General features: G+C 46.4%; 1 protein-coding gene across 1 annotated transcript in view; it reads left to right on the forward strand.

The window, feature by feature from the left end:
* Positions 1-14,597, forward strand: part of PDCD11 (programmed cell death 11) — a 40,946-nt gene that overhangs the window by 16,512 nt on the left and 9,837 nt on the right. The window contains 12 exon segments of the mRNA XM_007470431.1: positions 297-491; positions 1,451-1,621; positions 2,390-2,609; positions 3,412-3,561; positions 3,986-4,101; positions 5,562-6,103; positions 6,990-7,052; positions 12,055-12,163; positions 13,686-13,775; positions 13,967-14,069; positions 14,495-14,594; positions 14,596-14,597. The exon segment at positions 14,596-14,597 is cut by the window's right edge and continues 61 nt beyond it. Of these exon segments, the coding sequence (XP_007470493.1) occupies positions 297-491; positions 1,451-1,621; positions 2,390-2,609; positions 3,412-3,561; positions 3,986-4,101; positions 5,562-6,103; positions 6,990-7,052; positions 12,055-12,163; positions 13,686-13,775; positions 13,967-14,069; positions 14,495-14,594; positions 14,596-14,597 (1,861 nt within the window).

Here is a 14,597-nt window from a genome sequence, read left to right on the forward strand (position 1 = left end):
CCTCTCTGGTCCCTAGGACCAGCCCACAAAACTGTCTTTCCTTTGGGACCCAGTGGAGGGACCTGGGAGAGGAGTGATGTGAGCACCAGATGGGTCCTGCTGTGTGTGTGGGTGTGTGTGCCTGTTGCGTCTTTGGGAGCGTGGGGTGGGGAGTGGGAGAAAGCTGCTTCTCTGATCTCGACCTCTCAGTCATCCCTGGTGCTGGATACTCGATGCCTCTGATCTCTGCCTGACCCACACGAGTTGCTCTCTGCTCAAGACAAGCGCTCTTTTTTGTCTTCCTTTTCCCTGAGTAGTTGGTGGATGTGAAGGTTCTGGAGAAGACCAAAGATGGGCTGCAGGTGGCTGTCCTGCCTCACAACGTCCCCGGCTTCCTTCCCACGTCTCATCTGTCAGACCACGTCACCAACGGCCCACTGTTGCATTGCTGGCTCCAGGCAGGCGACACCCTTCACAGAGTCCTGTGTCTGAGCGAGGGTGAGGGGCGTGTTGTATCCTTTACTGGTCTCTGGGGGGCCGCGGAGGTGGAGGTGTGGGAGCTGTGGGCCCTTGGCGGGGAGGGGGGCTCTGGGGAACTCCGGGTCAGTCTCTGCTCTTAGTTGGAAACTCCATGGGAAAGAAGTCGGCCCTCTGACTGCAGAAATACCTCCACAGACCAAACCAGTGGGCAAGCCCGCACTTTGCCTCTGTTCCCCTGGTGGGCGTTAGAGCAGGATCGAGGTGCTGCTGGCAGATGCTGGCGGTCAGGGCAGTGGGGGAGCCCAGGGTGTTGGGGAGAGGGCCATGTGGCACTCCAGGCCCAGCAGGACACTCCCAGTGGCACGTCCAGCCTTCTCGGGGCACTCGGTGCTCAGCCCTGAGTTGGAGCAGTTCGTAAGTACCTGCTCTCCTCTCTTCTCTCCTCCGCCTCCCCCTGCTGGGATATAGGCCTCAGAAGTTGCTTTCGGTCTTCGTGTGGCTGCGTAGAAGGAAGACACTGCCTCCTTTCTTGCAGAACGTAAAATCGATTCTCCTTAGAGTGGAGATAGGCAGAGGAGGGGAAATAGGGTTGGTTAGTGTGAAGATAGGCAGGAGGATGGTGTCACGGCTGGTCCAGCTGCCAAACCACGGGGATGAGCCTTCCCCTTAGGTCCCCTCCAGTGATCTGGAGGTGAGTTAATAAGGGCAGGAACGAAACAGTGATTCCCAGACTTCAGTGTGAATCAGAATCCCCTGAAGGGGTTGGTCCAACACAGCCTGCTCCCCTCACCCCCCAAGTGTCTGATTCGGTAGGTCTGGGCTGGTGCTTAAGAATTTGCCTCTCTAGCTAGTTCCCGGTGATGCTAATGCTGCTGGTCTACACACTTAGAGAATCACTGTGGTAGAGAGGGTGTAGAGTGGAGAACGGAGATGGGAGAGATGGACAGCTCATCTGCCCTTTTTGGAACATTCCTTGACGAAGTGCCACTAGCTCCTTTGCAGGAAGCCAGCTTTGGTGTCTGCAGTAGAGGGTGGCCAGGATCCCAAGAGCTTCTCAGAAATCCATCCTGGAATGCTGCTCGTTGGTTTTGTGAAGAACATCAAGGACTATGGTGTGTTCGTCCAGTTCCCGTCAGGCCTTAGTGGACTGGCTCCCAAAGCTGTAAGTTCACCTCCCTGCACAAGGGCCTTTGAGGGGAGACAACAGGGACTTGGAACCTGAGAGTTGGTGGGAAAGAATCTATTCTCTTGAAAGATTTTCAGGGGCATGACCCAGAGGCACCTGGCTGAGGGGGAGTGGAGCTGAGACTCAGTGTGCAGTCCTCTTGCCCAGCCTGTGTCTTGGCTCAGGGCTGTGTCCTGGGAGAAGGGGCACCTTTTCTACTTCATGCTACAGCATTGGGTTTGTCATTGGACAGCAGACTTTTCAGACTGGAAAAGGTCCTAGCGATCCTGTAGTTGAACCCCCTCTCAGGCCTGCCGCATAAACAGACACCCAGAGCGGGGAGGGGTCTTACCAAAGCCCATGTAAGACGGTGGTGAGCAAAGGGCTCCATCGCTCATTCCGGCCACAGACAATTCATAAGTGTTTCGTCCTTTCCGTAGGTGTGTTCCCCTGATGTTTTGCCTGGGCAGGTCTCATTTGCATCCCCTGCCGGAACAATTTTAAAAATGGGAGAGGGGGGAGGGCCCCAGAAACATGCACAGTGAGGGGCAGAGAGTTGCTCTGGGGCCTTCTCGGCTGGGTTGGCAGCCGGGGCGCCTCCTGTGTTTTTACGAAAGGGGAGGTGAGCTGTGCTCGGAGGGCTGGGGGCACCTTCCTGGGGTCCACCTCCTGCCTCACACACTTCTTTCTGGGTGTTTTCAAGTGGGTTGTCTTAATAGAGACTTCCTTTCCTTTCCTCATTTTGTGCTCGCTCTTCCCTTTTAGATCATGAGTGACAAGTTTGTGACCTCCACAAGTGACCACTTTGTCGAGGGGCAGACGGTGGTTGCTAAGGTGACCAACGTGGACGAGGAGAAGCAGCGGATGCTGCTGTCGCTGCGGCTGTCGGACTGCACTCTGGAGGACCTGGCCACCACCAGCCTCCGCCTCCTGAGCCAGTGCCTGGAGGAGCGGCAGGGCGTCCGTAGCCTCATGAGCAACCGAGGTGGGGGCAGGAGGGTGGAGGATGAGGGCCGGGGGTGGGGCATATGTGTCTTCAGTCTGTTCCGATGAGTTGTTGGTCTTCCCCGATGTTAAAAAAAAAATGCGTAAACTTTTGTTAATGGGAGTAGGATCTCCATAAAGTGCCCAGGTCTCCTGGAGTACAGCTCAGTAAACATTTATAAAGTGAACATCCCTGTTTAACTGTCATCCAGATTCAGATAAAAGATGATTACTTGGTATCCCAGGAGTTCCCCTTGGGCTCCCTCTCAGTTCAGAGTCAAAATTTCCCTGAGCTCTGTGACCTCAGGTTTGCATTTGTTGTGAATCCACTCGCTTCTTCGCTTTTTGTTCCTTTATTCATCAGAGGTGTAGTGGATGATAAAATGGAACAGGGACCTGCTAGAAGCCTTTGGGGCTGGTTATTAGTCTGACCCTACTAAGCTTTGAACCATTGTGTAGATTTGTTGGAACCCTGATGGGATTTGGGAATAAGAACCTTGAGAGGGTAGATTCCAAACAGAAAGAATGAAAATTCTGAAATCAAAGGAAAGCATGTGTTTCTGGCATTCGTTGGCTCTTCCATGAATTATGGCCATGTGGGATGAGCAAGGGGCATAGGTCTCTGCCTGTACTGGGAATTTTCATGGATATCAGACATTTTTACCAAGAGCAATTTTGCCTTCATAGTGGTGCCAACGCTCCATGTTGGAAATGTTCTCCATGTGTCAGCATATTTCCAAAGGAAAAGAATGGTGAGTGTCATTTCATCTTGTTAATCCCTGTTTCCTTTGGGTCTCTGGCAGACTCTGTGTTGATGCAGACGCTGGCTGAGATGACCCCAGGGATGGTCCTTGACCTAGAGGTGCAGGAGGTGTTGGGAGACGGCTCTGTACTGTTCAGTGAGGGCCCAGTGCCCGGCCTGGTCCTAAGAGCCAGCAAGTATCATCGGGCAGGTGAGTGCATCTCTTTTGCCCATCATGGTTTGTAGGGGAAACCACTTGCCCGTTGCTTCCTCTTCTGGGTACAGAATTTCCAAATTCATAGATGAGCTGATCCAGCAGAAATTTTTGGCATGCTTATCTTGTGTAAATGCAAATGAAGACAGCAGCATGATACTAAAGAAGGTTTAGGTGTGAATCTCTTTATTGTTGTATTTGGGTAAATCTAGATTTTTATGTACCAGGTTGCATAAATTGACACAACCTGAATGTGAATTATGGGAGCTAGACCCTTGGCTTCCCTAGCGCATATAAACCTAGGACATAGGTCTACTTTTCCTTTTTGTGCCTGTGGGCTGCAGGGCTGTTGGAGAAATGCTGTCTCCCTTCACCCCTGCTCCAGGAGGCTGATCACATTGTGTTTGGTTCTGCACTGCAGGGCAGGAGGTGGAATCTGGGCAGAAACAGAAGGTTGCGGTCTTAAATGTTGATATGTTGAAGTTGGAAGTACATGTTTCCCTCTGCCGCGATTTGGTGAAGAGAAAAGCTAAACAGGTAAAAGCTTGCTGACTGAGGACTTCCATTCCCATGGTTTCAGAGGTGTTACACACCCCTTCAACCCCACATGGTTCGCAGATACCTGTAGACAGGGTGGCCGTGTGCCTGGATTTGTCTGGGTCATTCCCAGGTGTACCTCTCACCCTGGTGTGCTTGTTTTTTTTGTTTTCTTGGCTGAGCCACGCGGCTTGCAGGATCTTAGTTCCCTGACCAGGGGTTGAACCCGGGCCCTGGCAGTGACAGCACTGAGTCCTAACCACTGGGCCACCAGGGAATCCCCCTGGTGTGCTTGTTAGTTGCAGTGACTTTCACTGTGGTTTGGGCTGTAAATCACGTGGTCACCCTGATTAGGGCCAAGCAGGTGCTTGGATGAGTGAAGCGGGCCAGGTGTCTTAGCGGGTGGTGACAGTAGGACTCGACACTAGGACTGACAGACTGCGGAGTGCACGCACTGCCACAGAGGAGCAGAGACTACTCGGTTCTATCTCACTGTTGCCACGTGAGAACATCTGGGTCTAGTGTTGGGAAGTCTTTGAATTTTAAGAGAAGGCAGAATGTGGATTTTTTATTTGAAATAAATGTAGGAAATGTTGGAAGCTATTTTTCTTTTTAAACATCATGTGTACCAAACAAAACATGTCTGTGGGTAGTTTTGACCTCCAGGCTGCTCATCTAACACCCTTTTCTGTCCACTTTTGTGTGGGTAAAGAATGGGTTCAAGGGAAATCTTAAAATGAGTGGTATTTTTCTCTGGATGAAGTGTATATTCCGTCATCGTCTAAAGTACTTAATAATCCCCTAATCGCATAGGGTATGTTACAGAGAATTATATAGATGTAATCCTTAACTTCCAGTTGCTTATAATTTTAAGACTTTGAGAGACAAAGAGAAATAGAAAACAGTATTAACCCCTCACTGAGCTTTCTAGCAGGTCCCTGTCCCATTTTGTCATCCAAGTGAAGCTAGTGCATGTAAGGGCATGAGCACAGGTTGGATGTTGGAGAAAGACAGGCTACATGCCTTGCACACAATAAGCTCTCAGTAATGACTGTCTTTGTTGAGTGAGTGAATAAATTGGGTGGAGAGCTGCAGGACTAAGAGAGGAGGAACCACAGTGTCTTAAAGCTGGAGAACCGTTAGAGGTCACTTGGCTGTGCATCAGAGTCACCTTTAAAGTTCTGCTTTCACTAGTTCCAGGATAGGATCTCAGAATCTGAATTCAAAACAGAGGCTAACTCCAGATGATCCTGATGTGGCGCCTTGAGTGTGGTCACATCGCCTCAGTGTACAGGAGGGGAAAGCTGGGTCTAGGGAGTGGAGGCTAGTTTGTTACAGCTCAGGTTAGCCTTGAGCCCCCTGGACTCAGAGGGCTTTCCCAGACCTACCCTGCCCAGTGGGTGAGGAGCAAGTCCTTGTGCTCTGTAAGAAGCAGGGATGGTGGGTCTTCTGTTTTCCAGCTGAAGAAAGGCAGTGAGCACCAGGCGATTGTGCAGCACTTGGAGGAACCCTTTGCCCTTGCCTCCTTGGTAGAGACTGGCCAGCTGGCAGCTTTCTCCCTGACCTCTCACCTCAACGACACCTTCCGCTTTGATTCAGAGAAGTTGCAGGTGGGACAGGGTGTCTCCCTAACCCTCCAGACCACAGAACCAGGAGTGACGGGTCTTCTTTTGGCCGTTGAGGGGCCAGCTGCTAAGAGGACCATGAGACAGACCCGGAAGGACTCTGAGACGGTCGACGAGGATGAGGAAGTAGATCCAGCTCTGGTTTTAGGGACTGTTAGGAAGCACACCCTGTCCATTGGGGACGTGGTCACAGGGACCGTCAAGTCCATTAAGCCCACCCATGTGGTTGTGACCCTGGAAGATGGCATCATTGGCTGCATCCATGCCTCCCACATTCTAGATGATGTTCCAGTGGGCACATCTCCTACTGCCAAGCTGCAAGTTGGAAAGAAGGTCACTGCCCGAGTGATTGGCGGGAGAGACATGAAGACATTTAAGTATGGAGGCTTTGGGGGAGGGACTGGCTTTGAGGGGAGATGGTGGTAATCGTGGGAGAAGGCATGGGAGCTGAGGCAGTTTCCAAAAAGTTGTGCATACGTTAGATTTTCTTTTAGTTAACCAAAATATTCACCAAATAATCCTTATGTATGTATGTATTTTTTAATGGTGTATAATGTAGTGGTTAAGAGCGTTGATTTAGAGTCAGATCTGGGGCGAATTCCAGATTTGCCACTTAAAATTATGCGGCCAGGAGTTAAGTAGTTACTCAGCCCTCTGAGTTTTATTTTTCCTAATTTGTAAAGTGAGAGTAATGGTAGTGACTACCTTGCAGGGCCATTGCAAAGATTGGAAGAGAGAACACCTAGCACTGAGTGTGCCTGGTGGGTTGTCTGACACATAGTTATTGCTCCGTATATGTCAGCAGTCACTATAAGCCATCCTCCACAGCATACCTTAATTATACTCGTTTACTTTCAATCTAGTTACAGTATGTTATTGCAGCAGAAGTCCTTGCTATAAGAAAACCAAAAAGAGAATTCAAAGTCTAGCCAATGAGTTGCATATTAATTTCAGTAACTGTGGGATCTTCAGTAAGTCATTTGTTCTCTCGACCTCAATTTCCTTATTTTTAGAATGAAAGAGTTGGAAAATTCTTTTCAGGGTTTAATATGACAACCCTAAAAGATCAGATGAGCCAGTTCCTTAACGTTTACTCAAACGATGAGACTGGAAGCCCTCAGGCCTGGTATTACCATTGGGCGGTGTGGCAGTGGAGTGGGAAGTTTTTTAAGCTCGGTGTGGTGGGCAGTTATAAATTCTGGTCTCCCGATTATGGTGTTACAGAGAATAAGAGAAATGATTTGACATTATTTGTTTCTCCAGGTTTCTCCCAATAAGTCATCCCAGATTTATTCGAACCATCCCGGAGCTGAGTGTTCGGCCAAGGTAAGGGGAACTCCGGTGGTCTCATGGAAGGAGCGCTGGGCTTGGAGTCAGGAGCCTGAGTTCTAGGCTTGATTCAGCCAGGGTTGTGACTTATTTTGCCTCTCTCTGTCCAGGTTGTCTTTTTTTCTCCAGGAGGGATATTTGTCTGGTTCTCATACAGCTGGTTAGAGGGATTATATGAGAATTAACGTGAAAGCTGTATTCAGGGTTTAAGTATCAATTTAAAGGCTGATTGCAGTTCTGGTTGTTGGCATGTAACAAAAAGAAACATTTTTGCTCTCAACCTAATTTTCTAGAACTCAGTAATTCCCTAAATAAACACCACGTAGGCAAGAATGCCTATTCTTTGATAATAAACTACTGCTTGGTGACTGAAACTTTAGGTCGTGTTCTGGTGGATTCTGCAGAGGGACGTTCCACGAGGGATTCTAGGTGGACTGGTAGGACTGGTAGTTCCGTGAAGTGGTGGATCCACTTTGTCTGGGGTCATTCTTTCAGAGGATCTTAAGCATGTTGATCTAGGGGCCTATCTGCTTCTGCTTCCCCCATTTAAAAAACTCCAGCCTCTAGGAACTGATAGGCCATCAGTGAATGAAGCTAGATACACATGACTGCGCCAGTACCTCTGCAGGGCCAGGCCCAGATCCATCCAGGTTGTAAGTCTTATGTGCCTAGGATGTCATGGAAAGACCTCTTAAGCAGCTTTCCGAGCATAAGGTTTGGAGGTTTGGTCAGCATCCTGAAGGGATCAGAATAGAAGTGGAATAGTTCTGAGAAGGCTTGTGTCTGAGGTAGGGAAATATTCCTGGAAGCTTGAAGTACCAGATGCTAACAATGCTTACTCGGAAGGATGTGAAAGTAAGCCCTTTAGTTCCAGAATGATAAGATTTGGTGGATGCACACGTTCCTATTTGCTTAATCTGTGGTTTCCTTAGTTTTGTAGATTTGATTGTGTCCCTTTGTCGTGAAAACAGAGACCTCCTCATATTTGTTGTTTTAGTCTGCGGTGTCTTCACCTCTGAGGCTGGACGTCTTGTTTAATTAAGGGTTAAGGTCAAGTAGTTTATCCAGGCTAAGGGTAGGTATGTTAAATTAATGAAAACTGCAAGGGGTGAGTCAGTGAGCATTGTGGGAAGACTTACTAACATCCTGAATGGTTCTTGACCCTCAGAGTCTGGAGCCTCTCATGAACTATCACTGCTGTGCTGGTCCACCCTCCTGTCTATGGAGACTGGTGTGAGCCATAGCGGTGGTCCTTGGTAGTGGCAGTGCGGGCTAAGCCAGGAAATGAGTTCATTTCCATAGAGGAGATGGAGGACGGAGAGTTATAACGACAGATAGACAGATGGACAGGTAAAAGACTCTAGCACATCTTCCACCTCCTCCACGCACCTATGTTGTATTGTTAATTATTTTATGTTAATCAAGGCCCCTGAGAAACTTAGTATAAACATAATGCTATTGTTGCTATATTTCTTAAATGCCTTATGTTTTAAAATACATGTTTTGAAGTCAGGAGGAAAAACATTTATTTAATTGATGGTGTTGACTTACGAAATGCCATCATATTTTCATTCCCACTTGTATATGGAGCTCTTGTGCACAAAGAGAATGTCGTGTGTCTTTTTTTTTTTTTTTTTTTTGTGGTACGCGGGCCTCTCACTGTTGTGGCCTCTCCCATTGCGGAGCACAGGCTCCGGACGCGCAGGCTCAGCGGCCATGGCTCACGGGCCCAGCCGCTCCCCGGCATGTGGGATCTTCCCGGACCGGGGCACGAACCTGTGTCCCCTGCATCGGCAGGGGGACTCTCAACCACTGCGCCACCAGGGAAGCCCTTTTTTTTTTTTTTTTTGTTTTGTCGTGTGTCTTTGAGTTGAGTTCAGGGTTGGTGAGGGACACTAAAGCTAGGTAAAACGGTACCTGCTCATTTACCCATTTGGCAGGGGGGGGAAGTTAAGAGAGCAGAGCAGTTCAGAAGTCATTACATGTATCTCTGGAATTCCTGCTAGTCACTGAGTTTTCTCTTGCCATTAATGTAGTTATGCCCACCTTTTTTTTTTTTTTTTTTTTTTTTTTTTAAGAGAGTCAGTTTAAAATCATTTTCGGAAAAGAAAAAAGATAACACATACTTGTTATGTGTGTTTGTGTTTTATTTTTAATTTTTTTTTTTAACTTAAACAGACATCTATTTTCTCACAATTCTGGAGGCCTTCAGTCTGAGATGAAGGTTATCATCAGGGTTTGTTCTTCTGAGGCCTGTCTCCTTAGCTTGCAGGTGGCTGTCTTCTCCAGTGTCTTCATATGGTCTTCTCTTTGTATTTATCTATGTCCTAATCTCCTCTTTTTCCACATTTTTTTATTGTGGTAAAAACATAACATAAGTTTGCCCTCTTCACACTTTTTAGGTATACATTATGGTATTGTTAACTATATGCATATTTTTATATAACAGATCTCTAAACTTTTTCATCTTGCATGACTGAAACTCTATAGCCATTCATTTCCCCCTGACTCCCCAGCCTCTCGCAACCATCATTCTACTTTCTGTTTCTTAGTTTGATTACTCCAGATACCTCATATGAGTAGAGTCCTGCACAGTCCTTCTGTGACTCGCTTATTTCACTCAGCACAACATCCCCAAGGTTCATCCGTGTGGTAACATACAGCAAGATTTCCTTCTTTTTTAAGCTGAGTAATATTCCATTGTGTGTATATATGTTGTCTTTATCCATTCATCCATCAGTGGACATTTAGGTTGTTTCCACACCTTGGCTATTATGAATAGTGCTGCAATGAACATGGATATACAGATATCTCTTTGAGATCTTGTTTTTAATTCTTTTAGATACATACCCAGAAGTAGGAGTGCTGTATCATATGGTCGTTTTTTGAGGAACTTCCATACTGTTCTCCATAGTGGCTGCACCATTTTACAGTCCTACCAACAGTGTGCAGGGAAGGATTCCCTTTTCCCACATCCTTGCCAATGCTTGTTATTTTCTGTTTGATAATGGCCATCCTTACAGATGTGAGGCTAATATCTCACTGTGGTTTTGATTTATATTTCCCTGACTGTTAGTGATGTTGAACACCTTTTCCTATGCTTCTTGGATGTTTGTATTATCTTCTTTGGAGAAATGTCTGTTGCAGTTCTGTTTTTCAGTCAGGTTATTTGTTTTTTTATTACTGAGTTGTAGCTTAATTTCTTATAAGGACACCAGTCGTGTTGGATTAAGGCCCACCCTAACCACCTCATTTTAACTTAATTGCCTCTTTAAATTCCCTGTCTCCAAACACAGTCACATTCTGAGGTATTGGAAGTTGGTGCTTCAACATAAGAATTTGGGGGGCTGGGCGAGACAATTCAGCTCATAACAGAGGCATTCCCGTATCAGCTACTGAGTGAATAAATTTTTTTATCCTAACTATACACATATATATATGTATAAAGGCATTATAGATAATGAATGTAAATTATCTGTTAGTTATCTGTTAGAGTGCCAGGCACATGGATGTTCTGTGTGTGTTTTAAGAAATAACATTTTACAGATGTTCCCTTCCCAGGCTTCTCCCTTCACCCCCAGAGGATGAATTCTCCATTATTTGACATATATCCATCTCTTGCTTTTATACTTTCGTTATATATACATATATATATATATATATATATATATCTACAAAAAATTATTTTTTATGGTTTTCAAATTTTACATAAATAGTATGCTGTGCTTAATATTCTGCAGCTTGTTTTCTTCACTCAAAATTTTGTTTTTGCGATCTCTCCATTTCGGGGCCTAGAGTTAAAACAGTAACCCATCCTGTGCCTGTGCCAAACCATATATATTTTCAAGCTGATGGAGGACATTTACGGCTGTTTCCACAGTGAACATCCTTGAACTCGTTCCACTGTGCGCCTGTGCAGGGATTTCTCTAGGGTGGAATTGCTGGGTGTGTTTCAGCTTTACTAGTGTATGAGTCTCCTGTGTTCCTATATTCACCAGTACTTGCTATTACACGTTACAGTTTTACCAGTATTACTTGTACCATTTTACTGATGAGTTCTGTTTTGTTTTAGAAATTTGAATTGGTAAGCTGGGCTGGTTGGAATGGTGGGAATTCTGTGCTTCCTTTGAAGTGATTTGTGGACTGATAACTTTCAGACCGCATCTCCATGTTGCTTTTCTGAGAAGAAAAAGAGAATCAAGAAAGTGATAATGCCAAGGTAGCATAGGGGACAGAGCACTGGATTTTTGAATCAGGAACTCTGACTTCAACTCCTGGGTCTGTAGCATAAAATGAGTTTAATAATATCTGTCCTGGGCTTCCCTGGTGGCGCAGTGGTTGAGAGTCCGACTGCTGATGCAGGGGACACGGGTTCGTGCCCCAGTCCGGGAAGATCCCACATGCTGCGGAGCGGCTGGGCCCGTGAGCCATGGCCGCTGAGTCTGCGCGTCCGGAGCCTGTGCTCCGCAACGGGAGAGGCCACAGCAGTGAGTATAATGTTTTTCAAGTCTTCTGTTTTCTTGCTGATTTCTGTGTAGTTGTTCTATCCATTATTGAAAGTGGGGTGTGTGTATATATACATATATATATATATATATATATATATATATGTCCTACTTGATTCACACATGAGAGTGTTGTCACATTCAGTGAGAGATTATTTGTGAAAGCAGTTCTGCGAACTGTAAAGCAGTAGCTAAAGCATTGAAAGAAGTAAAATAGTTTTGTTTCCTATACTTATAAAGATTATTGTTGGCTACCTACTTTACAGCTTGTTCATACCTAGGTGAGTGAATTGGAAGGGATTAATTTTCACGCAGGTATTGTGAACATTCATTCCCCTTTAAGGAGAGAAATGGCGGGGGGGTGGTGCATGGTGGTTGTGTATGAGTTAGCGGAGTCCTGTAAAATCAATCCATGGCCACTCGAGGGAGATGGTTTCAAGCTAGAAGCTTATCCAGGGGTTGGTTTACTCTTTGCATTGCCTTTCTGCAACCAGTGAGCTGGAGAAGGATGGCCACACTGCTCTCAACACTCATTCTGTTAGCCCCTTGGAGAAGATTAAACAGTACCAGGCTGGTCAGACTGTGACTTGCTTCTTGAAGAAGGTGAGTAGTGCACACCCTTTAATGCGATGCTGTCCCTCTTATAGAAGAAAATGGGGAGAAACTGCCAATGACCATTTGCACTAGGCTTTGCTTCTGTGTTTGCTGCCATGCTGGTTTGTAGAAGACAGTAGAAGGCCTCTGCTCCTAGAAAACATCTGGTCTAATCAAGGAGCTAAATTTATGGCTTACAAAACAGCTAGCAAGCAACCCACAGTTCTGCATATTTATAGATTAATTGTACAAAATGGAAAGAAAAATATGTCATAGAGCAAGATTTTAAATCCAGTTCTTTATTTTATTTTAAGTAATGTAAAATTCAAATTTCAGTGTCCACAAAGTTTTATCAGAAGACACACACACACACACAAATATTTTAAATAAAAATAAAAATGTTTTATTTAAAATAAAATAAAATGTTGGATTTTAGATTCTTGCCTTTTATAAAGTTCGGGAACAGTGCAAAACAGTATGTAATTGGGTGCCAGGTTATGTGTTCTAACCCCAAGAGGAACAGGAGTTGAGTAAAGGGAAGGGATCAGTGAGAACTATACCAGTTGGAATACATCAGAGAGAAGGTTGGTCTGGGCCTGACCCTGAGGGATAATTCCTCTTCATTGCTGCCAGATTCTTCCTCTGTGAGCATGTATCTGAGTATGTCTGTGATGCTTGATCCTTTTAGTTACCTATTGTCTGTAGACATTCGTAAACCCAAGATACCTTAGAGTGGTGTTTAAGCTCTTCATAATCAGACTTCATGAATCTGGTATATACCAGTCATGCTGAAAACCTCCTCTATTTTTTCACCTTCTTGTCTTTATTTCTACACTGGGAGTACTGTCTATTCTTATTGCCTACAGCCCTTCAAGGTCCAGCACAGATAACCCTCCCTTCTTACTAGTTCTCCTACAGGGTCCCGTAACATACTGTGCTCTTACTTGTTGCTTGCTCCTGCATACTCATTTGACTTACTCTTTGCAGACTGTAATCTCTTTGAAGGCAGGGCCTGGCTTTTACTTATCACTCTCATGCCGTATACATAGTGGCTGCTTGATAAATGTTTTGTTGAGTTGACCTGAAAATTGGGGTGTGTATTTAGGGCAGAGCATTGTGTCAATAGCAAAATCTAAATTGATTTAGAAATAAGATGTTAGTCCCTGAAGATGGTTAACGGTCACTGGGCACAACTGAGTTTGGGGGAGGCGACAGAGGTCAGTGGGATTGGTCCTACTGCTTGAGGATATCTCTGAGGCCTTTTTTGCCTCCTAATCAGCTGAGGCACCAGGAGAGATGCATGTTCTGCTGGGCTGGCAAAGGCTCTGAGCTAGACTCTGAGTGAAGCCTGCGAGTAGAGGTTGGACAGGGGCATTGGGACGTAGGGGTGCATTCCTGTTTCTTGGGAAATTGTAGGCTTTGGGCCCTTTGAGCCCTGTGATTTTAGAAGAGTCTGTTTTGGTGAAGGGAAGAGAAGAGACGCTTGTATCTGCCCATTCCATTTCTCCTCCTGTTTTTTTTTTCCCCCCAGTACAACGTGGTTAAGAAATGGCTTGAGGTGGACATTGCTCCAGACATCCGGGGGAGAATTCCCTTACTGCTCACTTCTCTTAGCTTCAAGGTCAGTGTGCCTGAGATCCCTGGAGAGGAAACCCCAGCTCCCTGAGTTCAACTTAGTGTCTGGTGTGTGCTCACAGTGGGTACAGGGAACCGTACCGTGGGAGATACTTACCGTGCAGACTTAAATGCTGTGGGTTTGGATAAATGGCAGGCCTTTCCTCAAACATCAGAAGAATTTTCTTGCCCTTCCAGGTTCTGAAACATCCAGATAAGAAGTTCCGGGTTGGCCAGGCCCTGAAGGCCACCGTGGTTGGCCCAGATTCCTCCAAGGCCTTCTTGTGTCTTTCACTCATAGGTGTGGTGATGAAATGGGACCTGGTCAGGGAAGGGAGGGGGTGGAAGGGGTCGGGAAGAGGTCTTCAGTCATTGCCCAGGCTGAAGGATGCCGTGGTTTTCGGAGTCCTTAGAAAGCCTAGAGTGGTGGCTATGTCCTTGGAACAGTTTTTCTCTCGGGGCTTTGCTCTGTGGCCTGTGTCTGAGTCACCTTTACCTACACAGTTGTTTTTCTTAGGTCTCTCAGAAGGGCTTGTCCAGCACATGGCCCTGGCATTCTTGACCACATGGCATGGTGATCTGGGTCTGTGTGATCATTCAGGTCCACTCAGCCTAGACAGCCCGAGCCTGGACACCTCCACCTCCCCTGGACTCTGGTTGGCCAGTGTCTCAGCTTCTTTCTTGGCTCATTTCCTCTTCCCTGAATCTGGTTCATTCTCCTGCCAGGTCCTCACAAGCTCGAGAAAGGGGAAGTGGCCATGGGCCGCGTGGTGAAGGTGCTTCCCAAGGAGGGACTGACCGTCTCGTTCCCCTTCGGGAAGATCGGAAG

Source organism: Lipotes vexillifer, unplaced genomic scaffold (genome assembly GCF_000442215.2).
Source record: "Lipotes vexillifer unplaced genomic scaffold, Lipotes_vexillifer_v1.1 scaffold916, whole genome shotgun sequence".
In the NCBI taxonomy this organism is placed as follows: Eukaryota; Metazoa; Chordata; class Mammalia; order Artiodactyla; family Lipotidae; genus Lipotes; species Lipotes vexillifer.